This window comes from Neofelis nebulosa, chromosome 7 (assembly GCF_028018385.1).
Source record: "Neofelis nebulosa isolate mNeoNeb1 chromosome 7, mNeoNeb1.pri, whole genome shotgun sequence".
Lineage (NCBI taxonomy): Eukaryota > Metazoa > Chordata > Mammalia > Carnivora > Felidae > Neofelis > Neofelis nebulosa.
Window position 1 is genome coordinate 27,324,117 of NC_080788.1, and position 21,773 is coordinate 27,345,889.

General features: G+C 36.8%; 1 protein-coding gene across 4 annotated transcripts in view; it reads left to right on the forward strand.

Moving 5' to 3' along the window:
- Window positions 1-21,773, forward strand: part of GABRG3 (gamma-aminobutyric acid type A receptor subunit gamma3) — a 732,437-nt gene that overhangs the window by 622,066 nt on the left and 88,598 nt on the right. For all 4 annotated transcript variants that reach the window (XM_058736906.1, XM_058736907.1, XM_058736908.1 and 1 more), the window contains exon 6: window positions 19,501-19,638. In XM_058736906.1, coding sequence (XP_058592889.1) covers window positions 19,501-19,638 — 138 coding nt within the window. The remainder of the gene's footprint in view (window positions 1-19,500; window positions 19,639-21,773) is intronic.

Sequence of the window (21,773 nt, forward strand, 5' to 3'; positions counted from 1 at the left end):
CAGATGAGTATCTGACTCTTGATTTTGGCTCAGGTCATGATCTCATGGTCATGGGATTGAGTCTCACATTGGGCTCCATGCTCAGCGTTGAGAGATTCTCTCTCTCTATATCCCTCTGACTCTCTCTCTCTCACACTCTCTCAAATTAAAAAGAAAAAAAAAAGGTAATATAGGGAAGCCCTGAGGACCTGCTATGTTCTATATCATAAAAGCATAGTCAATCAGGTTACAAGGCAGAGTATGGGTTATTGCTGGAATAGGACTATGAGGTAGCTAATGTGGTGGGAATAAAGATTTTAGTTCCTTGGGATGAAGTAGTCTTGGGGGCTGCCAGAAATTTTGGGTATCTGCAATATTCTGTCTCCTGACTAGAACACTGGATAGATGGGCACATTAAGTTTTGTAAATCCATCAAGATGGGTACTTTTGACATGTGTTTTTTTTTCTGTATATTTAGTTTACTTCAAGGAAAAGTTATTTTAAGACCTTATTTGTATATATGGTATTAGAGATGAAGTCTAGCAAACTTTTAAAAAATGCTTATTATTCTAATTAAAATTGCAACATTGGAATCATATGTTTTATTCCGTAAGTGGTGTGTTAAAGTCCCCTGCAATGACCACATTCTTATCAATAAGGTTGCTTATGTTTATGAGTAACTGTTTTATATATCTGGGGGCTCCGGTATTTGGCGCATAGACATTTATAATTGTTAGCTCTTCCTGATGGATAGACCCTGTAATTATTATATAATGCCCTTCTTCATCTCTTGTTACAGCCTTTAATTTAAAGTCTAGTTTGTCTGATATAAGTATGGCTACTCCAGCTTTCTTTTGGCTTCCAGTAGCATGATAAATAGTTCTCCATCCCCTCACTCTCAATCTAAAGGTGTCCTCAGATCTCAAATGAGTCTCTTGTAGACAGCAAATAGATGGGTCTTGTTTTTTTATCCATTCTGATACCCTATGTCTTTTGGTTGGCGCATTTAATCCATTTACATTCAGTGTTATTATAGAAAGATACGGGTTTAGAGTCATTGTGATGTCTGTATGTTTTATGCTTGTAGTGATGTCTCTGGTACTTTGTCTCACAGGATCCCCCTTAGGATCTCTTGTAGGGCTGGTTTCGTGGTGACAAATTCCTTCAGTTTTTGTTTGTTTGGGAAGACCTTTATCTCTCCTTCTATTCTAAATGACAGACTTGCTGGATAAAGGATTCTCGGCTGCATATTTTTTCTGTTTAGCACACTGAAGATATCGTGCCAAGCCTTTCTGGCCTGCCAAGTTTCAAAGGAGAGATCAGTCACGAGTCTTATAGGTCTCCCTTTATATGTGAGGGCACGTTTATCCCTTGCTGCTTTCAGAATTTTCTCTTTATCCTTGTATTTTGCCAGTTTCACTATGATATGTCGTGCAGAAGATCGATTCAAGTTACGTCTGAAGGGAGTTCTCTGTGCCTCTTGGATCTCAATGCCTTTTTCCTTCCCCAGTTCAGGGAAGTTCTCAGCTATAATTTCTTCAAGTACCCCTTCAGCACCTTTCCCTCTCTCTTCCTCCTCTGGGATACCAATTATGTGTATATTATTTCTTTTTAGTGTATCACTTAGTTCTCTAATTTTCCCCTCATACTCCTGGATTTTTTTATCTCTCTTTCTTTCAGCTTCCTCTTTCTCCATAACTTTATCTTCTAGTTCACCTATTCTCTCCTCTGCCTCTTCAATCCGAGCCGTGGTGGTTTCCATTTTGTTTTGCATTTCGTTTAAAGCGTTTTTCAGCTCCTCGTGACTGTTCCTTAGTCCCTTGATCTCTGTAGCAAGAGATTCTCTGCTGTCCTGTATACTGTTTTCAAGCCCAGCGATTAATTTTATGACTATTATTCTAAATTCACTTTCTGTTATATTATTTAAATCCTTTTTGATCAGTTCATTAGCTGTTGTTATTTCCTGGAGATTCTTCTGAGGGGAATTCTTCCATTTGGTCATTTTGGACAGTCCCTGGAGTGGTGAGGACCCGCAGGGCACTTCCCCCGTGCTGTGGTGTATAACTGGAGTTGGTGGACGGGGCCGCAGTCCGACCTGATGTCTGCCCCCAGCCCACCGCTGGGGCCACAGTCAGACTGGTGTGTGCCTTCTCTTCCCCTCTCCTAGGGGCGGGATTCACTGTGGGGTGGTGTGGCCCGTCTGGTCTACTTGCACACTGCCAGGCTTGTGGTGCTGGGGAGCTGGCGTATTAGCTGGGGTGGGTAGGCAAGGTGCACGGGGGCGGGAGGGGCAGGCTTAGCTCGCTTCTCCTTAGGTGATCCACTTCAGGAGGGGCCCTGTGGCAGCGGGAGGGAGTCAGATCCGCTGCCGGAGGTTTGGCTCCGCAGAAGCACAGAGTTGGGTGTTTGCGCGGAGCGAGCAAGTTCCCTGGCAGGAACTGGTTCTCTTTGGGATTTTGGCTGGGGGATGGGCGGGGGAGATGGCGCTGGCGAGCGCCTTTGTTCCCCGCCAAGCTGAGCTCTGCCGTCCGGGGGCTCAGCAGCTCTCCCTCCCTTTGTCCTCCAGCCTTCCTGCTTTCTGAGCAGAGCTGTTAACTTCTGACCTCCCAGACGCTAAGTCGCGCTTGCTGTCGGAACACAGTCCGTCCGGCCCCTCCGCTTTTGCCAGCCCGACTCGGGGGCTCTGCTTGGCCGGCGAGCCGCTCCTCCGCCCCGGCTCCCTCCCGCCAGTCCGTGGAGCGCGCACCGCCTCGCCGCCCTTCCTACCCTCTTCCGTGGGCCTCTCGTCTGTGCTTGGCTCCGGAGACTCCGTTCTGCTAATCCTCTGGCAGTTTTCTGGGTTCTTTAGGCAGGTGTAGGTGGAATCTAAGTGATCAGCAGGACGCGCGGTGAGCCCAGCGTCCTCCTACGCCGCCATCTTCCGGAACTCCTCCATATGTTTTATTCCAATGTTACCTCTGCCATCACACAATGTAGAGGGTTTTCAAGTAACCTTTGTGTTAAAGTGTAAAACCCATGATGCATCACAATCTAACATTCCACTAAAGATAAAAAGATTCAAAATAATATAATGGCAGGCCTAATTTAGCAATTTGTTTTAAAATTGAGCAATACAACTGATTAGAACTTATTTCAGAAATGTGATGGTGCTACATTGGAATATCTGTGACAAGAATTTATTAACTGAATATATTAAAACCTTAAAAGACTGATTCAGTAGCATATTTCAACAAAAACACTAAGCATGCATTAGAGGGAGAAATAGTAGGTGACAAACATAAGGCAAGCATCAGGGATATTATCATTGTTTCAGTGAATTATACAAAGGAAATAAAAATAAGCATCATGAATACTAGAAAAGTCAATATCATTATTTCCAGGTGAAATGATCATATAACTTGAAAAAATAATGCATGCAACTGAAATGATTACAATTAATATAAGTACTGATATGAGCTCAATCCAAAATAAATACATAATGTTTAACAGCTCTTATTCACATTATCAACATCTATGTAAAAGTAGAAATGATAAATACCTTTACATTAGACAAAAAATTAGAAAGCAAAAGCAAACATATATCATAGGAACATTTTTTAACATTAATGGCACAAGACATATATGAAAAAAGTAATCAAAATTCTATTGAAGAACCTAAAATCAGTCCTTCAAGAGAGGCATATGTTCCCGAAAAGAAAGATTTCCTATTCAAAGATGACTCCCATGATTAATTTGATAATTAAGATATTTTAAACAGAATTCAAATGATGTGGATTTTTCTGTATAATTGTCGTGTTAATTGCTGTTACAACTGGAGAGAGGATCTTAACTTTAACAGTAATCCAGGGGAAGATTACTGTGAAAATGATAAGCTTCAACTGCCTGACCCTTCATTTGCACATGCTCTTTCCAAATCTCCAGGATGGCTTCTAGGAAGATATGTAAAAATAAATATATTTGAGCCATACTATGTGACCATGCTTGCCTCTTTCCACATTGTCTCCCAAGCAGTTTGGAGGAGGCAGTGGGCAGAGTGGTGGCACACTGAGGATGTAGCAGGAAAGGTTGATTGGGGTCATAAGTGTCTGCACTTCACACCTGTGCACAGGGCTTGAGCCATGTTCCTGAGTACTTCTCTCTGGGATTGTGAGGGATGGCTTTGCACTTTAGAAACTCTTCAGGAAAATGAGGTAAAAAAGAGTAATAGGTCCTCTGCTGCTCATGAAAAGCTAGGTGTTTACTACATCACTCAACAAATTTCCGTATTCTGCCCCCCTCCTAGGGAGTGGGCTCAATTTTGACATCACCAAATCCACAAGCCCCTTCTCATAACTACAACTTGAAATTTGTTGCATCTTTATTAAAAATTTTTTAACTTTTTTTTTATTTTAGAGAGGAGGCAGAGGCAGAGAGAAGGAAAGAGAGAGAGAGAGAGAGAGAAAGAGAGAGAGAAAGAATCTTAAACACAGTCCACGCTCAGCATGGAGCCTGACGTGGGACTCCATCCCACAACTGTGAAATCATGGCCTGAGCCGAACTCAAGAGTTGGACATTCAACCAACTGAGACACCCAGGCACCCCATGTTGCATCTTTATTCAAATCACTCACATGCAGCCTGCTGTCAGTGTAAAAGGGACTTATTTCACTCATGCATTGGTGCTCCCAAACATCCGTTGGAGGTATGAGCACTCAGTATTTATGGTACTCCCAAGATTTTTTTTAACTAACACCTTTATTGAGTTATATCTCATGTACTACAAAATTCACCAATGTAAAGTATACATTTCAGCAGTGCTTGGTGTATTCGTAGAACTGCACAACTGTCATCACCACCTAACTTAGAATATTTTCCTCACCCCAAATGAAACTCTGCACCAATTAGGCAGTCACTCCATTCTCCTCCTGCCAGCCCTAAGCAACCATTAATGTATTTTCTACCTTTCTAGTTTGCCCATTGTGGCCATTTCACATAAATACAATCATACAATATGTGGTTTTGTTTTTATATTAATCAGTTGGTACATATTGGGTTGTTTCCACTTTGTGGTTATTATGACTATTGCTGCTATGAACACTAGCATCCAGGTTTTGGTGTGAACATACCAACCTTGAAGCATATACCTTGGGCATATACCTTGAAGTGGCATATATGGTTGACATTTTGAGGAAATGCTAAACTGTTTTCCATAGAAATTGCACTATTTTACATTCCTACCAACAGTGTTTGAGGGTCCCAATTTTTCTGCATCCTCTTAAATGCTTGCTTTTTTCTCTTTTTTAATTGTATCCACCATTGTGCATGTGAAGCAGTATCTCATGTTAGTTTTGATTTTCATTTCCCTAATGACTAATGATATTGCGCATCTTTTCATGTGCTCTTTGGTCACACTCATATCTTCCTTGAAAGAAAATCTATTCAAAACCATTGCCTGTTTTTTTTTAATTAGACTATTTGTCTTTTTAATGTTGAGATGTAAAAGTTCTTATATATTTTGGACACAAGTCCCTCATCAGATGCATTATTTGCAAATATTTTCTCCCATTCTGTGCTAGTAGGCTTTTAAATTTTTATTTTTATTTAAAAAAAATTTTAAGATATTAAAATTGTACAACACAGCTAATAATTTAAAATTTATGAATGAGTAATTCTTTGTAAGTAGCTACATTTTTATAACTAGTGAGTAGGTGAAACTTTGGAAGACTTTGGAATCTATATACACGCATAGTCCCAGACATACAGTACATGGGTGCCTCCCAGACTGCACCAAGCAAGGGTGATAAGAAGATGTGGTCCCATTCACTTAGTGGGTGGGATGCCAACCTCATATGGCCACACTAGCTCCTACACACCTCAACTGGACCCATTTTTCTTCCATTTGGTGGGAGTAAGGATCAATGACACTCTTCTGAGAATCACTAAAGAGAATAAGATATTACATCCAGGCCAGTGTTTTCACCTTTTTTAAAAGCTATGAAACCCTCAAAGTAATACAAAATATAAACATAGGCCCAAGGGTCTCTGGTTGACTATTAACTCCTCATAGACTGCTGTCTACCAAGGGAAACACAATTTGAAAACATTTACCTTGTACCAACTGATGCCCTAAAGCGCAACATGCATCCCATGGACAAACTGTGTTTATTTTTTTAAAAAAAAGAAGAAAAAAAGAGTTAGTTGTAAACATTTAGAAGCCAGTAGATTTTCTTTTTCAAAATTAAATATTTCTGCTTTTTTTTTTTTTAACGGCCAAAATATTTTGTGACTCTGGGCAGTTTCACAAAGTAGGCACTGCTCTGGATAGGGCTGTGCTGCAGGTCTCTGTACCCCCTCATCCCAGTTCACCTCATGGCCTCCCTCATTTATCCTTCCTGCTCCTGAAAGCACTGAACTTGCAAATTCACCTCTAGATGGATCTTTCCAACCTTTCACACCAAGCCCCCCTGTAAAATACATTTTCCATTCCAGATTCAGGACACATACACATATTGAAAATAACACAAAATAATATTTCTGGGGACTATATAAGATGCCATATGATATGCTTCTTTCTATTCTACTATATTTCATTTAAAAAATCCTGGATATTATTTTGAAATCCAAAAACACTGTCTTAGATTACTGCATCATATTAAAAGAGATAAGGCCACCAAGAGATTGAGTGGTTTGTCTGCTGTCTATAAACAAGGTAAACAATGTGTTTAGACCAAGTAATAACTTACAAGCTTCAATTCAAGGACACTTATTTAATAATTAATAGTCACTGGATGCTGCTAGACTACACTGAGTTGAGAAATCTCTGAATGAAGAATTTTGAGGAAGAATCTGTCATTATGTTTAAACATAGAGTTTTGTGATCTGGCAGCAAACCATAGTAATGTTACAATATCCAGCAGCCCCTACAATATCCAGTAACCACTAATATATCCAATAGCTCTTATAATATTGCTTAATCTTTGTGGCCTCCTACCCTGACAGTAATAAATTTGTCATTGCCTGAAGTTCTGCAGCATTTTGTGGCATTTTCATTGAGAAAATAATATTTTTCCTAGCATCAGGGAAATTATAGTTATACTTGGGCACATCAACAACCATAGACAAAAAATTTATCACAATTGCCAAAATGGAATTTATGTTTTCTTTCATAGAAACAAAAATAAATTTAAAAGCAGCTTTTTACTGCATATTTTAAATCAGTCCTCTTTTCCCTCTAAACCTTTCTCAAAGTAGATCAAATGCAACAGACATGGAGCTACCACTTAACTCTCTTCGTTCAAAGCAAATACAACTTTTCCTTAGACAAAAGGCTGTGCAGAGTGTAATTCTTATATAAGGCTTTGCCTCTTGACCCATTTTAACCTAAGCTGAAGCACAGGAAGAAGAGGGACCCAGAGGGGTGTGCAAGAGAGGATCCTCCAAGATCAAACATGTTGACAGTTGTCATAGCTACTAATCATTGAACCCTCCCCCCAACCCTCCCTCCTTTAGCCACCTAAGACTGGAACACATAAGGGAGAGCCTTTGCACAGCCCAGAGAGGGAAAAACTTTTCAATGCAGTATTTTGAATGAGTTTTATTTTTGGCACTACAATAAAAACTAAAATCGACATTAATTTTGTAATTACCATGGCCTGGAACACTGCTAAGCACTTTATGTAATCTCTTAGGGCTGCTATTATAAAATTCTGTAAAATGGATGGCTTCAACAACGAACATGTATTTCTCACAGTTCTGGAGGCTAGAAGTCCAAGATCAAAATGCTGTGAAATTCAGTGTCTAGTGAGGGCCCTCTTCCTGATCTGCAGATCTGTCTACTGTGTCCCTATGTGTGGAAAAGAGAGATGTCTTTCTTGTGCCTCTTCTTATAAAGACACTAATCCCATGAAGAGAGTTTAAGCTTCATAACCTAGTTACCTTCCAAAGGTCTCACCTCCAGATCCCAACACATTGGGGATTAGAGCTTCAACATATAAATTTGGTGAGGTGCAAGAGACACATTCACTCCTTAACATGGAATTATGTGCAGTTTTCAGTACTACTACACTATTAAAGGTAGGCATCCTATCCACATTCTTCACATTTCACAAATTAGGAGCCTAAAACCTGGGAAGTGTCTCACTTAATGGGATCAAAGTCTTAAAGCACATATATGGCAGACTCTGAATCCAGTGTGTAAGATCGCTGGTACTGTTTTTGGACTGCTCATATATTTTTATTTTGATAACCCTCTTAGACTTCTAATAGCTATTTTATTGTCTAAAGATAAGCTTTAGTTTGCAACTTGCATGAACATTTTCTCGGCTTTTCTATTTTTTAATAGAGAAAAATAGTACAGTGAAACGCCATGTGCTAGTTACCCAACATCAACATTTTGCTCTTTTGGTTTAGGGTATCTGTCTCATATTTTTTAAAGAATACCTTAAGTAAATGTTAGCCAACATACGGATTCTCCAATAAACACTTCCTCTAACAGATATGCACCTCTGCTAATCCAGTGTCATTATCACAAAGTTAATAGTGATTCTTTAATATCATATAACACTCAATCAATCCATGGCCAGTTTCTCCAGGTGTCTTTTTTACAGTCATTTCAAATCCGTATCAGTTAAGGTCTACACATTGCATTTGATTGATATTTCTCTCAAGTTTATTTTAGTCAGTACAAGCTTCCTTTATTTATTTGGGCAGAAATGAGGCCATCTTGCCTGCCAACTTCCACACATCCTAGATTTAGCTGGCTATATTTTCATGGTGTCATGTATTCCCCACATTTCTTACAACTGGTAGTTAGCTCTAGACCTTTAGTGAGCTTTTAGGTTCAACTCTTTTGAAGAGTACTTCATAGGCCGTCCTGTGTAATTCTGATTACAACATGGCAGAAGTAACATGTCTGCTTGACCTTCTTTAGTGATGCTGAGACAGACTCCCAGATCCATCAGAGGCTACAGAGGAGTATATTTTAATTATGCCATTTTTTTCCTGCATTTGTTAGCTGTGGTATGTCTGTAAAAATGAACTTTACCTAATTGGTATTTATTTAGCTAAAATTCAGTCCTTTGAAAGCACCTGGAAAAATTCATATTACCATTTATTTATCAATTTTCAGTATAATTTGTTGGTGCCCAACAACTTCTAGTCCTTTCTCTTATTTGGAGTGAAGTTTGGTATTTTTATCAACTTATGGTCCATTTTTAATGTTAACTGGTTATTCATAGATTTTACTATTGGATTTTTGGCCTAATTTTTTTCTCATTTTTATATGTCATTCTTTATTAGTATAATAAATCCTTTTTATGTGATATATTAACCATATTTTCTCAAGTTGTTATTTGTCATGTTTACTTTCCTTAAAGCATAGTTTTTGTTATGTTAAATCATTTTTTTCATGTTGCCAATTTTATAAATACATTTTTAATTGCTCTTGGATTTTGAGTCATTGTTAGGAAATTTTTTATTAACCCAAAGTTGTAAAGGAATTCATTCATATCTCTGTTCTAGTATTTTTGTGGGTTTTTTAGATCTCTGATCCTCTTGGAATTTATTATGGAGGATGGTATAAAATGCATCTAAATTTATACTTTTCTCATATGGCTTCCACAGATCATAAACTCCTACTTCCTCCTATTAATTTAAGTTGTTGTCTTTATCATATACTAATTCCAGGAGAATCTCAACTATCTTGTTCCCTTGGTCTGTTATATGCTAAAGAAAAATTGAGTTTGGTGTAGTCTTTGTAACATTTTATAAACATAAATTTTTAATATTTAATAATATTTAATAATCTAAGAAAAACTGGTTCCCTTCATTGCATTTCTCCTGGTATTTTTTTTTAATTTTTTAAAGTTTATTTTATTATTTTTGAGACAGAGAGACCCAGAGCGTGACCAGGGGAGGGGCAGAGAGTGAGAAGGAAACACAGAATCTGAAACAGGCTCCAGGCTCTGATTTTCAGCACAGAGCCCAATGCGGGACTCAAACCCACAAACTGTGAGATCATGACCTGAGCCAAAGTCGGACACTTAACCGACTGAGCTACCCAGGCACCCATGGGTAAGGTAATTCCTAATTATTATTCTAAGTAATATTGATAGATAACCAACTTGTCTGGAAACAGAAAAGAAAGAAAAAAAGCTAATAACTTTCTTGAGATTACTTCAAATGAACATATTTAACTTGGGTAAATCAACACCTTTATGTTTTTGAGTCCCCCTAGGCAGGAATATGGCATGTCTTTTATTTATTCAGTTTACTTTTGGCTCAGTAGTAACTTATGGACTGCTTCTTATAGAATTTGTGAGTTTTTGTTAAGTTATACTTAGCTATTTATGATATTTAAAAATTATTTATGGTAGTTTATCCATTGATTCTTCTGTGTCTTCTAGATGCAAAACCATATTTTTCTTTCTAATTTGTATGCTTCTTATTTTATTTATTTATTTTTCTAGAACTATTTTGGTTAATGTATCCAAAATAATGGCAAGTGATAGTGAAGATAATGGACATTTACTTGTTTTAAAAAGAAAAGGAAGGTCTCTAGTGTTTTCTTTGTAATTAAGTTATTGGTTTCTAGTAACACACACACAGTATACATACATATATATATATATATATATATATATATATATATATCTGTATATACTAATGTATATATACTTATACAGGTATATATGAAATATCATTTAAGCTCTCCTTTATTGAATATTTTTAACACAAATATATGCTACGTTTTATCAAATGTCTTTGCCTTCTATGAAGATGAACATCAGATGGATTATGCTCACAAATTTCCACTCTTTCCTTCCTATTAATCTCATTAGGTCATAATGTGTTTAATATGCTGATTGAGACTGTTTACTAACAATTCATTTGAGGTTTTGCATCAATATTTGTAAGTGAGATTTGCTTTTCTTGTGCATCCATTATCAGGCTGCATATCATTGTTATACTTACTATATAAAAATAATTAGGATGTTTTCCTTCATTTTCTACTCTCTGGACTTGTTTGAGTAGCACTGACAGTATCTGATTGTTAAAGGTGTCATAGGACTCCCTGTATGTCCACCTGTCTGATGCTTTCTCACACAAGCACTCTTTCTACAATCTTCCATTTTTCTCCTATGGTAACTAAATTGTTCTGGAGGAAATTTTGACACTATTGAAAAGGAGAAAAATACTCATATTTTTGAAAATTATAACTTGTAGGGTGAAACTTTTACAGAGAAAAATGCTATCAAATTGTGAAATATTGTTGTTTGTTAAGTTTGTGCTAGAAGGAACTATAACCTTCATGACAAACTTGACCAGCCACTGAAGTTATAAATGTCTGGTCCATGAATCATTGATATTTTTTTTCATATGTGAAGTATTCAGTATAATAAGGTGATTAAAAAGATTTTTAAAATCAAAAGCCTACTTTTATATACTTCAATATAAAGTAAGATAAAAGAAATAATTTTATGTTTTCACTATGAACAGATAAAGCAAGTCAAGTGAGAAACAAATGAGATTGTTCACATTTGGTTTCCTGAGGAATATATGGTTATGGTTAGAATTTTTATTTCTGTAAGATATTATAGTAACTATGATACTCAAACTTATAATGTAAGTATTAGGCTAGATCTCATGATGTATGTGAAAGAACTGATGGTTAAAAACAAAATATCTTTGTTTTAATGAAACAACAAAGCAACAATTAACAGAAAAAGCATGTCAAGATTAAAATCTGTCTTCTTTGTCTTACTTAGCTTTTTCTTAATATTGTTTTCTAGCTTCAAAAATTAGAAAATACTTTGTTTTATGGGATCCAAACAGAGGGTCTCCCTCCTGGGAGTCAGGGACTAAGACTGAAGAGCAGGCATATTCACTATGGTCATGGCTTTTAATGTAAGATTCAGTAGTATCACTACAACATGTGGCCAGCTGGACAGATTGGCAGGATTAGTAATTAACTTTGTTGATATGAAAATTTTATTTTCGTAACCATAAGGCATGTTTCTCTTTTAAACATTTCTATCAAATAGTATTAGTTAATATATATGTACAGAAGTAAGACACACACACACAAACATGTACATATACATGTACACACACACAGAACTGACATTCAAGTAGAAGGATCCTGCTCAAAATAATTTCAGAATAATTAATAAAAATGTAATAATAAAACTATAAAATAATTATAATTAAATTTTGGAAACAGTTATCTGAACATTTTTTTAAGGAAGGACTACTTAAGCCTCAATAAAAAGGTAAATATAGAAATGATGGATGAGGGGTGCCTGGGTGGCTCAGTCAGTTAACCATCTGACTCTTGAATTCTGCTCAGGTCATGATCTCACAGTTTGTGGTTTTGAACCCTGTGTCTGGCTCTGTGCTGATGGCATAGAGCCTGCTTGGAAGTCTTTCTCTCTCTCCATCTCTCTCTCTCTCTCTCTCTCTCTGCCTCTTTCTTTCTCTCTCAAAATTAATTTTTAAAAAAGAAATGATTGATGAATTTGCTAATATGAAGTTGTTGAGGTTCAGTATGTCACACATAACAAAAATACCAAGAAGGAGGAAACAAATGGGAATGGAAGGACTTCTCTAAATGATTCAAAATTATCCAAAAACAAAAGTTTCTATGTCCCTCTCAGGACTTTGGACCCCTACAAGTAAGGTCCCATGGCTCTTAGAACATTGACTGGCACATAATTACAGTTATATGTGACAGCAATATTATGATGATTGTGATGCTGATGATGCTCATGGTGGTGGTGGTGGCAGTACTGGCAAAGGTGATGATCACTGTGATGAAGATAATGATGACCATGACCATGACTGTGATGATATTGATGATGATGATGATGTGTAGGAAAAGGAGGCATAGAAAAGAATTCAGTGGCTAAGTAAGACACTAGAATTTTTCTTCCACTTTACCTTCTCTATAAAATCCCAACTACCATTGTTATTTCAAGTGATTGCATACATCTTCAGAAGACTATGGTTAATTTAAATGTAAATATGTTTTACAGAAAATGTTACATATAAATTTATCAACACATTAGTATTGATTATTTGTGAAAGGGAGGATACAACAGGAGACCTTCTGAATTAGAAATAAGAATGAAAGTTGTAAAAGAAGTCAGGTAGAATGGAGTTGAAAGAAGTCTATACAAGAAGTTGTATAGACCTAGGTTTGTTTTGCAGCTTCATCAAAGATGATCTGTGTGGCACTGGGTAAGTTATTTAATATTTACAATGTTCAGATAAGTCCAGAACAGGATTAAGATTAAATGGAAAATATAGGTAAAAATCCTATTGAGCCTATTGGTGTACAATGAATAAAATCCATCATTTGTTGCTTTATTATTGTTATAATTATGGCATGGAAGATTAACTTTGGAATGGTGGAGTAAGCATCTCAGTGACCACTTCCCCATAAAATCAGTGAAAATACTAGCAAAGCAACTAAAATTTCAAAACAGCATAAATAACTAAAGTCACAAATTGTCTATCCAAGAGAAACTTTTGAATCTCAGAAATAATAGAGCCTATGCATGTAAGCTTTGGGTTATCCCCTTTCTCTCTGCCTTCTTGAAGGCTCATTGGCATGGTAGTTATGAAAGATGTACAGGCTCACGATGAATGGACAAGATGGACCTCTTTGGGTACTCAGTTAAGAATTTTATCCCAAAAGCAAAGTCAATATTTTGTCAAAACTAGCAGTATTCTAGCAAAATGAAAAATTTCATTCCCTAGGTATTGTGGCCATTTGATTTGACTCAGAGCTCAGCTCAGCTTTAAAAAAAAATCAATTTAAGATTCAGTATCACTAAAGCATCATAGAAAAAAAATTGGAAATCTTCTGACAATGTTATACCTGCCTAAGTTTGTGATATTAATTAGTGCAAACAAAAGACCAGGCCAAAAAAAAAAATTAAAGCAAGACCTGTACTACAAGGAACTTTGAAGAGCTCCAGCAAATTCCTGAAGATCTATAAGAATGTTGTGTATCTGTGCAGGGCTGTGTGCATGCCCAGGAAACACCTAGGAATAGAGAAGGCCCTGTCACTAACCTCTGGCTTTGAGGAACTGTGTAAGCAGAAAATTAAAGCTAAGGCTGTCCTGTAAACGGTTTAAAGTTTAAAGTTATGCCTTCACACACAGATCTCCTTAGCAGAATTAGGAAGAAATACAGGCAAGACATTTAAGGAAACTTTCTCACTGATCACTGGCTGACCACTAAATTATAATAAACCAAAAGTGAAGTTTAGGAGAGACCAGGCTTAAAAACAAAAACAAGAGCATAAAATCAACAACAAAAATTTAAAGAACTCAGTGGCTACACAGTGTGGAGAATACAGATTTACAAATTAGTTTAGAAGAGTCACTAAGGAAATTAACAAGAAGAAAAACAAGCATGAAACCAAAAAACCCAGGAACGGCAACCACCCCTTAAGTGAAAAGAGGATTCTGATACTGGAATTGTTATAATACATTATCTAAAATGTCCAGTTTCCAATGAAAAATTACAAAACCTGCAAAGAAATAGGAAAGCATACCAATACACAGGAATAAAAGCTGTCAATAGAAATAATCTTTGAAGAATCCCAGATGTTGGATGTAATAGACACGAACTTTAAGTCAGCTTTTCTACATGCATTCAAGGAACTAAAGTAAACTATGTCCGATGAATTAAGGGCAAGGAGAGTATGATAATTAAGTCTCACTAAATGAAGAATATCTGTAAAATGGTAGAAACTATTAAAAATAAATCAATTCCAATTCTGGAGTTGAATAGTACAATGACTGAAAGAAAAAACTCACTAGCCAGCTACAAATTACAGATTTGAGCAGTCAGAAGAAAATAGCAGCAGACTTGAAGATAGGCCAGTAAAGATTATCTAGTAAGAGGAACAAAATGAAGACCGAGTTGAGAAAAGTGTATAGAAACTCATACATCCATTGGCACATCATGATAATTACCAATAAACATTTAATGAAAGTCTCAAAGGAGAAGAGCAGAGAAATAGGGCCAAAATTATTTGAAAAGCTAGCAACCTAAAGAAGCTCAACAAATTATAAACAACTCAAAGAGATACGTACCTTTCCACATCAGAGTCAAACTGACAATTTCTCAATAGAAACCAAGGAGGCCAGAAGATGATTAGAAAATTTCCTTCAAAATGTTGAAGGTAAAAGACTGTCAACCAATAATTCTAGAACTAGCAAAACTCTTCTTCAAAAATGCAGGAGAATCAAAAGATAATCCACAGCATACTAGAAAATATTTGTAAAACATATGCCTAATAAAAGATTTGACCCAAATTATATAGATAATTCTTAAGACTCAACAATATGAAAACAAATGACCCAATTTAAAAATGAGCCAAAAATCTAAATACCTCACCAAAGAAGACATATATATGGCCAATAAAATCATGAAAAGATGTTCAATATCATCAGTCATTAGGGAAGTGAAAATTAAACAGCCATGTACACTTCACACCCACTGTGATTATTATAATTAGAAAGACAGATATTGGCAAATTTTGGAAAGACTATGGAGAAGTTGGAGCCCTCATATATTGCTGGTAGGATTTTAAGGTATTGCCTTGAAAAACAGTTTGGCAGTTTCCCCAAAACATTAAATATAGGGGCACTTGGGTGTCTTGGTTGGTTAAGCATTTAACTCTTGATTTCAGCTCAGGTCATGATCTCATGATTCATGAGATGGAGCCCAACTTTAGGCTCTGTGCTAACATTGGGAGCCTACTTGGGATTCTTTCTCTCTCTCTGTCCCTCCCCTGTTCTCTGTTCATGTTCATGGTATCTCTCTCTCTCTCTCTCTCTCTCTCTCTCTCTCTCGAAATAAATAAATAAACTTAAAACAATTTAGTGTTTATTCATTTTTGAAAGAGAGAGAGAGACAGAGAGATTGCAAGCAAGGGAGGAACAGAGAGGGGGACACAGAATCTGAAGCAGGCTTCAGCCTCTGAGCTGTCAGCACAGAGGCTGAACTGTTAGCACAGAGCCCAATGTGGGGCCCAAGGTGGTCTCAAGCTCACAAACTGTGAGAACATGACCTAAACCAAAGTCGGACACTTAACTGACTGAGCCACCCAGGCACCCCAATAAATAAACTTTAAAAAATGTTAAATATAGTTACTCTATGACTCAACAATTCCACTCCTATTCATAAACCCAAAGTAAATTGAAAACAAACAGCACAAAATCTCATACATAGGTGTTTATAACTCTTGAATAATTAGGTGGGTAATACTGCCATTTGTTTAGGTAGAAAAATGGAAAAGAAGCAAGTTTAGGTTAAGGGAAGGGAAACTTGTCTTTGGAAGAAGTTAAACGTGTAGTGCTTTTAGATATCTTATGAGAAGCAGGGAGCTGGATATCTGATTCTTGAGACGTAGAAAAATGTCAAGACTAAGGCATTGACATAGGAGTCATCAGCCTAAATATGGTACTTAACATAATGGAGCAGAAAAATATTACCTAGAGAGAATATGTTCTCCAAAAGTAAAAAAAAAAAAAAAGGAAGAAGTCCAGGCCAAACCCTGAGGCACGCCAACTTTCAGACATCAGAGAGGAGAAACCAGCAAAGGAGTCAGAAAAGGAACATCCAGTGAAGTGGATGAAACAACATAAGGCAAGGGAATATAGTTTCAAGAAGAAGGAGTTAATTCTATTGAACGTTGCTGAGATCAAGTAAGTTACAGAAGGAGAACCTGGACACTGGATTTGGCAATGTGTTGACCAGTCACAGGAGAGTATCAGATGTGGAGTAATGGAATGTATTGAAGAGTGAACAGGAGGTGATTTATCAGAGACAATGATGATAAGCAAATCTTTCAAGGTTTGCCTTGAAGACAAGCAGAGAAATAGGACAATAACAGCAAAATTTTTATTTTGGTTACTGTACACCATGCTGAGGCTTCCTAGTGACCAAAATGCTTTAAGTACCCCTCACCTTGACTAAACTTCACGCAGCCCTTTTCCTGATAGGCTCCTAACCTCCCTTCTTTGACAGCATTTACTTTAAAAGAAAAAAATTGTGGGGCACCTGGGTGGCTCAGTTGGTTGGGCGTCTGACTTAGGCTCAGGTCGTGATTTCACGGTCTGTGAGTTCCAGCCCTGCGTCAGGCTTTGTGCTGACAGCTCAGAGCCTGGAGCCTGTTTCTGATTTTGTGTCTCCCTCTCTCTCTGCCCCTCCCCCACTCATGCTGTGTGTGTCTCTCTCTGTCAAAAATAAATAAACATTTAAAAATATTTTTAATAAAAAAAGAAAAAAATTGTAGTTATAAGTTCTTTCTCTGACCCTTTAAGATGTAAGTCTTTTTAAAGGGATCTTGTTAGTTTCATAATAGAAATTGTCTTTCTCAAGGATCTGGGAACTATCTCTTTAAAATATATTCAAGAAAGATAGTATCCCAATCTCCTAGTTTCTGTAGGAAGGTAATAGCCTAACTTCGGCAGGGCTTTGCTCCAAGTTGCATAACTACTTCTCATCATAAAGATATGTGAAGTTTATTAGTGCACACTGGTGGTCTATGACCTCTTCCTAACATTCTCTAATTGCTTTTCACTTGCTCACCTTAGCTTTAAAAAACCCTATTGTTCTTTATTTTGATGGAGCTTCATTTTCGTATTACAATAGTCTTGAATAAATTATTTAAAAAATGTCAAATGTTCATCACAGCATTATTCATAAGATTGTAGAAGTGGATTCAAGCAAACTACCTATCGATTGACAAATGGATAAGCAAAATATGGTATATTCATGTGGTAGGATATTATTGGGTGATAAATAAGGGTGAAAACCTCACAGGGACTACAATATGAGTGAACCTTGAACACATTACACTAACTGAAGGAGGTCAGTTTAAAAGATAACATGTTGTATGATTTCATTTATATGAAATGTCCAAAACAGGCAAATCTATAGACAGAAAATACATCAGTGGATGCCAAGGACTGGATGAGACAAGTGATGTTAGTGATATGTGCAAGGGGAATGGAAAGTGACTGCTAGTGGATCTGAGGTTTCATTTTGTGGTGATGAAAATATTCTAAAATTACATTATGAAAATAGTTCCACCACTCTGAGAATATACTAAAAACCACTGAACTGTACATGTTTTATGTATGCAAATTGCACCTCAATTAAGCTGTTTAATAAAACAAAAAGAAATAATTATAGCATAAAGTCCTTTATGACAGTCTGATAGGAAGATAAAGCAAGCAGGACAGTGGCTAATGGCCAAGTAAAATGTTTGTTTACTTCATAGAAATGTCTGGAGCTGAGTCTCAGTGTCTTGATATCAACATTGTCAAGTTAAAGGAGAGCAATTATCCCAGAAATGGTGACAATAATTTCACAGAACAATACACAATCAGAAAGAAGGGGGCATACCTGTGATCTATTTTAGTCTTTTAATGAGGGACCCAAGTTAACAATGATGGGCAGAAGGGAAAATAGCAAGAATGCATACTGTCTTTAAGGGTTTTGCAAACTGATCTTTGCAATATTTAATTAGAAATTTTCAATCACTTTATTAATATGCTTGTATTAGTATGTGTGCACCAGTATGGTGCTTTTTATATTCAGGATGCTAGTGCATACAATTCCTACTACCACAGACAGTCATGCCAGCAGTGTCTATGTGAATCAGTGAAGGGCTAATAATACCAATGCTGTCATGTGTTGGGCAACAACATGGGATATAGGCCTGCTCTTAGGTGAGGCATGCCCTATGGGGAAACCTTGTTATATAGCCTGGAGACAGGACAGTACTCCAAAAACTAAGTGTTGTCCAAGTGCTGTTCAGAAGTGGGGATCGAGGAGTCGAGAAGCAATAATTGGGGCAAACTCTTGCTTGGACCATGGACTCCACAGGGCCCTGGTAACAGCACCTGTCCATGACACCTGGCTCTGAGCAGGTTGCCACACTAGGCTTAAGGCAGCAGAAACACACTAGCATCTTGTTTCCTGGAGAATTTAATAAGGTGAGCATTGGTCTCTAATAAAAGTCAAAGCAGGACTGAGAGTCAGTTAACCTCTGGAATCCTGGCATGATTGCCTTATTAAATTTGTTTTTCCTGAGATCTGAATGGACTAAGTTTTGGGGAGAGAGAAGGTGATGTAGGTCAGTTTCCAGAGTCTGGAAACTAGTGACGCTCTGACTAGCATCTTCCCTCTTTGAAAGCTGACCACAGCTTATGGTGACTAAAAGGGGTTCTCCAAGCTTAAAGAAACAAAGACAGCCCCGTTATATGCTGGGTCCACACAGATGATGACCAGGCTTCTGGCTGTGAACATCTTGCTGATCATGAAGATCTGCAGCAGGAACTCTCTGAGTTTAATGGCCTTTACCCATTAATTTTTGAGTTTTAGTGCCTTTGAGTAAATTTTTGAGAGCAAATATGACCTAAAATTTTAACTACTGTCAAATGATCAGAATTATAATTTTGACTATAATGTTTTATAAACCTATATCTTCAAGGGTAAACATTTGTTCTATATTTTCAGATGGCTACCCCAAAGAAGAAATGATTTACAGATGGAGAAAAAATTCAGTTGAGGCAGCTGATCAGAAATCCTGGCGGCTTTATCAGTTTGACTTTATGGGCCTCAGAAACACTACAGAAATTGTAACAACATCTGCAGGTAGGACTTAATTTAAGGAAGTATAACTTTCAAAAAAAAGACTGACTTTTCTTCCCTCATTCCTAAGGCTACATATAATCAGACTCTTAATGTAGAATTCCATCATGCATATGCTTTAACTACTTATATTAGGGCAATCATATACCTCAAGTGATATTTGAGGAAAAATAACCAATTCAAAAGTGAAAATATTTTTTAAAGTTTTAATTGGTATGGGAAAAGGATGATTAGAATGGTCTTTTTTAATCAAAAATTTTTAATTAAGGCTGTATTTGCATCATGTCCATAAGCTTAACTAGGATTCCAACTATTGACCATATTTATATAAACTGATTTTAGTAATGATGGGAGTACAACTTTCCACATACATAATAAAATATTATTGATAATCTCAACATGAAAGAAGCTCGTGTGAAATGCCCTTTGCATTTTAATTTCTAGTTTTTTTCGTATCCTTTACTCTAAACTTTATTTTAAGCTTTGTATTTCTTTTCCAATATATTGAACAGAATAATAATCCACCAACTTGATTTCATTAAGTGACTCATATGCATATTAAGATGAAAAGAAGTGATTCATCTATTAATGTATTTGGATGTTTGGGGATTTTTGTTTTATGGGGGGTTTTGTTTGTTTGTTTGTTTTCAGTATTTACTTATGCCTATGGCCTACTATTTTGCAATTGATTTACTTTTTCCAGGGTGTGGGGTGCATATGGCTTTAAAGCCAGCTTTTCTACTGATCTTATTGTTAATGTGAATAGTTTATTGGCACTTAAAACTCCATAACAATTGTTTCACTGATGATTAAGATTAAGATATAAACTTTGATAATTAGAGGTAAATACCTTTAAAGGATAGTCTGAATTCTTGATAGAATAGTAAAATATAGAACATTTCCACATTAAGAAAAGTCTGAAAATCCCTGATTAACAGAGAAAATCAAAACTTCCCTACAGGTGTCATGGTGGTAAAGGTGAGAAATGGTGTCTGTGTTTAAATATTAGACAATGATAAAGTTAAAAGAATAAAAGATCATAATTTATTTAAATAAGCTGTGGAAGCAGCAAGAAGGGAAATGTGTTGGAGAGACTTTTTCCCAATTATGAGTCACCTACATTAAGAATGTAATTCTGCTCCTTGAAAAGTTGAAATGTACTAGCAGACCTTTTGGGTATAAAGCGGCCCAAAGGAGGGTAACTAAATGAGAGAGTTGTCCTAGCACTTAAGTGCCAAATATCAAGCTGTTTTTCTTCTCTTGTTGTTCTCTGAAAGATGATGTTAAAGGATAGGAAATCCAAAGGCAACTAAAACACAACTGGCCCAGGAGTTTTGAAATCCACTGTTAAGAGAATATCAGCACAGGGAAGTAGCAAATAGAGGGGGCTGTGGAGTCAAGGTAATAGTCTGAGCAATTATGTGCTAGGTGTTACTGTTACCAGACAGAGAATTGGTTCCAAACTTAAGTTCAGCTACTTGCTGCTCAAAAATCAATACTCAAGAGACAAGTGATTGTGGGAGAGGAAATGCTGCTTTATTCAGGAAGCTTGTAACCTGGAAAAATGGTTGACAAACATCTCAAAGACCATATTCCCCATCCAGGTAAAGCCAGAGGGTTTTAAAGGGGAAGGCATGGGAAAAGGGAGGGGTCTGTGTGTGGGAAAGCAGGTGCCCTGGCAGCTAGTCCTGTGTCCCCTGTGTCGACGTGACCCTGAACAGACTTGTTGGTATCAGTGGCAGCTGTTTTCAAATGTAGTGAGGACTTAAGTTCTGGGAAAGTTTCGTCCTTCACTCTTTGAGGTCAGGGGTCTGCAAATCTCAGGGAAAGTAAACTCTACTATATATTAAAGGGCTTAGGTCTGCAAAGAGTGCCTAACTTTGAAGTAAGTTAACCCTTAAGACCGGTTGGAGTGCTATCACATTACTGTGGGTTTAAACAAATATGGAAAACATTCACTGGCAGCAAGAAGATTTTAGTCTCACTAGAAAAACATGGTAGACATTAAAGGCTTATGAACAAACCAAGAATCTATACACCAGCATAACAAATAGACATTATATTAAGCTAAATTCTACGCAATGTTTAGGGCTGTCATTTATAAGAAATGACAGTTCCCCAGGAATTTTTTTTTACTT